General features: G+C 42.8%; 1 protein-coding gene across 1 annotated transcript in view; it reads right to left on the bottom strand.

Moving 5' to 3' along the window:
- LOC148141855 (inactive serine/threonine-protein kinase TEX14-like) overlaps nucleotides 1-5434 on the bottom strand; it is a 71704-nt gene extending 66270 nt beyond the window's left edge. Inside the window, exon 1 of the mRNA XM_087977084.1 lies at nucleotides 5156-5434. Coding sequence (XP_087833210.1) covers nucleotides 5156-5434 — 279 coding nt within the window. The remainder of the gene's footprint in view (nucleotides 1-5155) is intronic.
- Between the last annotated feature and the right edge of the window lie 904 nt (nucleotides 5435-6338).

A 6338-nucleotide genomic window follows, 5' to 3' on the forward strand; every position in this document is an offset into this window, starting at 1 on the left:
GAGGGTAGGCGAAATGATGCGCCCTCTCCCTTCTCTTCGTTCTTACTGTAATCATTGTAATCTTTCAGATGCCAATTTGACCTGGGAGACAGCTCACATCCTGGCTGCCCAAAGTCTGTCCATCATCTACAAGGCACAACTCAGGAGTGTGATGGAATACTCTCCAGTTGCCTGGATGGTGCAGCTCCAACACCACTCAAGAAGCTTGACACCATCCAAGACAAAGTAACCTGCTTAATTGGCACCACATTCAGAAATATCCATTCCCTCCACCACCAACACTCAGTAGTAGCAGTGCATCCTACCTACAAGATGCACTGCAGAAATTTTCCAAGATTCCTTGAATAGTTGATCCAAAACTCACAACCACTCATATCTAGAAGGACAAGGGCAGCAAATACATGAAAACACCACCACATGCAAGTTCCCCGCCAAGCCACTCACCATCCTGACTTGGAAATACATCACAGTTCCTTCATTGCTGCTGGAACTTCTTTGTGGGTCAACTAATCGCAAATTACAGCAGTTCAAGAATGGGGCTCACCACTAACTTCTGAAGGACAATTAGTGTTAGGCAATGAATGCTGGCCTAACTAGCAATGCCTATATTCCACAAATACTTTTTAAAAATCCTGTATAAGTCCTTTTCCATATGATATTCAACTTGTTTTCTGATGTGAGAAATAGGTATCAGGACACGATAGTCAGATTGTGTCTCTTTTCTCTTGAGAGGAGGAAAGTAGGCTGAGGGGTAATGTAAAAGAAGTCTTTAAAATATGAAAGGTTTTAACAGTGTGGATACAGAGACCACATTATAACTAGAGGACATCAAAAGAAGTTAAACACCAATAAATGCTACAGGGGATTCAGAACATCTTCGCCCAGAAAGTGTAAGAATGTAGAAATTGCTACCACAGGGAGTGGTTGAAGCAACTAGTATGAGTGCATTTAAGAGGAAAATAGATAAGTTCATGAGGGAGAAAGAAATGCACAGCTACAATGATGTATTAGGAACAGGAACAATGATAGGACACTTGGGTACATCATAGTTGAGAGTTAAGAAATATCTCCTTAAGAAATATTTGCCTTTTAACATATTTACTTGTTCCACTTTAGTCAACATTTTTTTCATAACCATATAGTTGACCTTATTTAAGTTTCAGACCCAAATTGCTCACCCTCAAACTGAGTGCTCAATTCTATCATGCTCCCATATGTTACAAATTGCTTCAAGACTAATTAATTACTGTTAAGAATGTTGTTACAGTTTACTATAGAGGAAACTGTGCATGAGGTCCCATAAATAAAAGTAGTTAGACAATGGCCAAATAATTATTTTGTGTCATAATGGATGAAGGATAAATGTTCTCAATAAACTGCTTGTTATTTTTCAAATGGTATTACAGTGTTGACAGTATATTTGGAAGGCAAATAGACCCTAAGTTTATCATCTCATGAACACAATAGATTGGTTCCAGGAATGAGAGGGTTGCCCTATCAGGAGACGTTGAATATATTGAGCCTATTCTTTCTGGAATTTACAAGATCTGCATTCCATAAAGAACATTCCTTCTGCAACTCTTTTGACAGGTCCACACCCCCCTCCCCCACCAACCCACCCTCCCCTCCCAGCACCTTCCCCTGCCACTGCAAGAAAAACCTGTGCCCACACCTCCCCCCTCACTTCTATCCAAGGCCCCAAAGGAGACTTCCACAGCCATCAGAAATTTACCTGTGCTTCCACACATGTCATTTACTGTATCCGTTGCTCCCAATGTGGTCTCCTCTACATTGGGGAGACAGGACACCTACATGCAGAACGCTTCAGAGAACATCTCCAGGACATCGTATGAAGCAGTCCCTCAGCCCTGTGGCTGAATACTTTAACTCCCACACCCACTCTGCCAAGGACATGCAGGTGCTGGGCCTCGTCCATCATCAAATTCTAACCATCTGACGCCTAGAGGAAGAATGCCTCATCTTCTGCCTTGGAACCCTCCAACCACACATGATCAATGTAGATTTCACCAGTTTCCTCATTTTTCCTCCCCTCCACCTTATCCCAGATCCAACCTTCCAACTTGACGCCGCCCTCATGACTTGTCCTACCTATCCATCTTCCTTCCCACCTATCTGCTCCACCCTCCTCTCCAACCTATCACCACGAGCCCCACCTTCATCTACCTATCGCACCCCCAGCCCCACCCCCTTCCCATTTATCTCACCATCCCCTTGGCTCATAAGCCTCATTCCTGATGAAGGGCTTATGCCCGAAATGTCGATTCTCCTGCTCCTCAGATGCTGCTCAACCTGCTGTGTTTTTCCAGCACCACACTCTCAAGAATGAAAGGTGATCTAGTGAAATACACAAAATTCTGAAGGAGCTTGACTGAGCAGACACAGTGATTGCATGCACACACACACACGTGTGTACACATATACACACACACACACACACACCACTACTTGAGGAATCTAGAACATAAGCCACAATCATATTGAATGTTTGAACAGCTGGAGAGGCCAAATAGTCAAAGCCTGTTCCTATTTCTTACATCCTTATGTTCATTCCAACAATTCCTTCCAGTATTGTATTGAAATGTCAATATAGATTATGCATTCTGAATTAGGCTCAAGAGTGCGAACAATAAGCCAAGCTGACAGCATGAATATTGATAATTATATCAATTTCTTTTTTTTAATAAGCATTTTTATTGAAAAGAAAAGGAAACTTTTTAACATTTTTTACAAAATTACGAAGTAATACAAACAAGCATAAATACTAATATACAATTAAATACATATAAAAATAATAACCAAAACACAAAAGTAAAGAAGGAAAAAACCAAACTAACTACTAATCTATCCTACAAACAACCAAAACATTATATAGAATATCATACATTACTAGCAAAAAAATAATCAAATAATAAAATAATTAAGTACATACTCAAAATGGAATAACATCAAGTCATAATAAAACCCATATTTATACAGGATTCCTCCTCCCGGGGGCCCCCGGACCAGCCAGAACCACTACCACAGCCAGACAAAAGCCCTTGACAGTATGACTGAAATATCTGTGTCGATATAGTTCAGAAAGGGCTGCCATATTTTATACAATAATTCAGTTTTTGGTGCACCATATTTGTGAGGAAGTCAAGGGGGATATATTCCATGATTAACCTGTGTCAATTCGAAAGTCCTGGAGGGCCTTCAGCTACCCAATTCACAAAGATATTTTTCCTTGCACAAAAAGAGAGAATGGAAAATAGTTTCCTCCCGTGCACATCCAGGGAGGGCAAATTTGAAAAGCCCAGAAGAAGAGACATTGGATCCAATCTAATCTCCGTTCCCAAGATTTCTGTCAGAGCATTTGCTATCCTTCATTAAGAAAGAATCCATACGCCAATGTCGGGGGCCTGTCCCAACTTAACTTCCATATATACTGCGGCATGATCAGAGATTGCTATATTACCTATTTTACAGGACAATATGGAATTCAAAAGGGTCCAGGGAACAAAGAACATATCAATTCTAGTATGACACTTGTGTGGGTTAGAGTAGAAAGTAAAGTCTCTGCCCTGGGAGTGAAGACACCTCCACACATCTACTAGCGCTAGCTCCTTATTCAGATCCGCCAATTGTCTAGATCTAAGAGACATATCCATAGTACTCTTGGGCATCCTACCTGTCTCTGAGTCCATAATACACTTAAAATCTCCCCCTATAATTGTATGGTGGGCCCCAAAAGCCATCAACTTGGAGAACGTTTCCGTTACAAATTTGAAGGGGTGCTCCAGGTGGCAATAAAGATTAAAGATCCCATACTCCTCTCCATATATTAGGGCTTTGATCAGTATATACCATCCAGATTCATCTTTTATCTGGCTTAAGATTTGAAAGGAAGATTCTTCCGAATAAGAATGACTACTCCCCTACTTTTTGAACTAAAAGATGAGAAAAAGGCCTGGTCAAATCCACGCTGTTGTACTTTTAAGTGCTCTTTGTCAAGTAGATGTGTCTCCTGTAAGAGCTACATCAACCCTTTCTTTTTTGAAGTTTGATAATATCTTCTTTCTTTTGACTGGTGAAGTGCTCCCCTTGACATTCCAGGTGCACCACCTAAGCAAATGGCTAGCCATGATCGTCCAGGCAAGCCTGAGACCCCCCAGGAGGAAGAACCCCACCCAAAACACCTTAAATAAAGACCATGGAAAATTCACAAAAGCAAAAATTCTTTAAGACATTTACACCAACACAATTAAAAACTATTCCTAAGTAAAGAAAACAATACAAAACACATTTGAAAGGAGATTTTCCCCCTTGCTCCCAGGGGGCATAACTACCTGTCAATAACCCCACCATAACGTCTCCTAACTAGAGCCCGCCCTTGACCCAGGCATTTTAAAATGGAGTAGACAAATTTGAGTGTTCTATGAAACCAAAGTTAAAAGTGAGTGACCCACCCCTCCCCCCGCCACACCAATATCTAGGTCCGTTTAGCAAGCATAATACAAAATATAAATATATAAAACTACAAAGATACAACGCCAGCAATTATTAGAAAACTAAGTAAGATGACAAAAAAGGTAGGACAAAACAAACCCCCCTCCCACACAAATCAAATAAGCCGCATGGCCTGTAAAAAAAATTACATAATGAATAACAAATAAGCCACCCTCCCCACTTTCCGGAGAAGGTACTGAAAAAAAAGGATGGAGAAGGAATAAAGGGTAACCCGGGGAGGCAAAATAAAATCATTATCTATACGGTTTACGTCTCACAGTCTATTTAAGACAGTCCAAGAATTCTTTAGCCTTCTCCAGTGATCCAAAGTTGTAAACGGATCCTTCGTGGCTGAAGCGTAGCGTTGCCGGGTAACGCAAGGAGTATTGGATATTTAGGTCTATTAGACACTTCTTTGCCTTATCGAATGCCCTCCTCTTGCAGACCACGGCTGGAAAAAAATCCTGGAATAACATTATCCTGGAACCCTTGCGCATCATGGCCTGGGGATCCTTCCCAGGACTCTATAAGCTTCCAGGAGTACCTGCTTCTCTCTCTAACATTGGAGTTGGAATAGAACCAGGTGGGGTTGCTGGTCCAACCTGGGCCTGCGTACAGCAACCCAGTGGGCCTACTCCACCCGTACCTGGCCGGGTCCGGACTCCAACTTTAATATTTGAGGGAGCCATTGCTCCAAAATAGCTGCGAGCTGGCCTTCCTCTTCCCGTTCAGGAGGACCCAGCAACCGAATATTTTTTCGATGGCCCCGATTGTCAAGATCATCGATGTGCTCTTCCAAGGTCCGGACCTGTTGCTCCAGAGCCCGGACCCGGCCCCACGGCCGACTCAGCAGCAGTCTCCGAGGCTGCGGCCCGTTGCTCCGCCCCTCCGACATGCTGTTTGAGTTTTTCAATTTCTCAGTCATGCTTCTGCAGCACAACCGAGAACGACTCCCACCTGGTCCTGGATTCTTCAATGAAGGCGTTGATCCTCTCCTGGAGCTTGCCTCTGCCCGAGGCGGCTGCGGACGTCTCTGCTGCTGCTGAAGGGGGTGGGGGAGGGGTCCCTGCCTGTTGGGAACTGCAGGAATTTTTGCCCTTAGTCATTTTAAGAACAACACCAAACTGTCCAAGTTTGATGTAAAATGACTAACTATGCTGGGCGAAAGCTATTTTAAATTACTTAAAAGGTGTGGTAAAGGCGGGTGCCCCACTTTGCCCGAGTCTTAGGCAGAGCACTACAGACTCAGACTTGCTGGGTCGCCGCCATCTTGAATCTCTATGTCAATTTCTTAAAATACATCAAAGAAATAGACAGCACTTACATTAGTTAGAAAGGTATTTGTATAAATCAGCTAGCCATCAAATAAGCCATTTAACAGAGGCCATTAAAACCAGGACAGAAAGCTCATAAATGTGATCTGAACGCAAATGATTGAAATTATACCAATGAACAGTGTTAGGATACCAATAAATGGTAAATTATACCCAAAGTGGAACTTTCTTACAGAATCCTACAGTGTGAAAGCAGGCCATTTGGCCCATCAAGTCCACACCAACCCTCTGAAGAGCATCCCCCCTACAGCCACCTTGCCTACCCTGTCCCTGCATTTCCCATGACTAATCCATTTAGCCTGCTCCATCCCCGGACACTATGAGGGCAACTTAGCATGGCCAATCCACCTAACCTGCACAACTTTAGACTGTGGAAAGAAGCCTACAGAAACACAGGGAAAACTCCACACAGACAATTGTTTGCGGATATAATTGAACCCAGGTCCCTCATACTGTGAGGCAGCAGTGCTAACTACTGACACATCATGTCACCCA

This window comes from Chiloscyllium plagiosum, unplaced genomic scaffold (assembly GCF_037043375.1).
Source record: "Chiloscyllium plagiosum isolate Xiang-an unplaced genomic scaffold, Cpla_swu_hap1 HiC_scaffold_31, whole genome shotgun sequence".
In the NCBI taxonomy this organism is placed as follows: Eukaryota; Metazoa; Chordata; class Chondrichthyes; order Orectolobiformes; family Hemiscylliidae; genus Chiloscyllium; species Chiloscyllium plagiosum.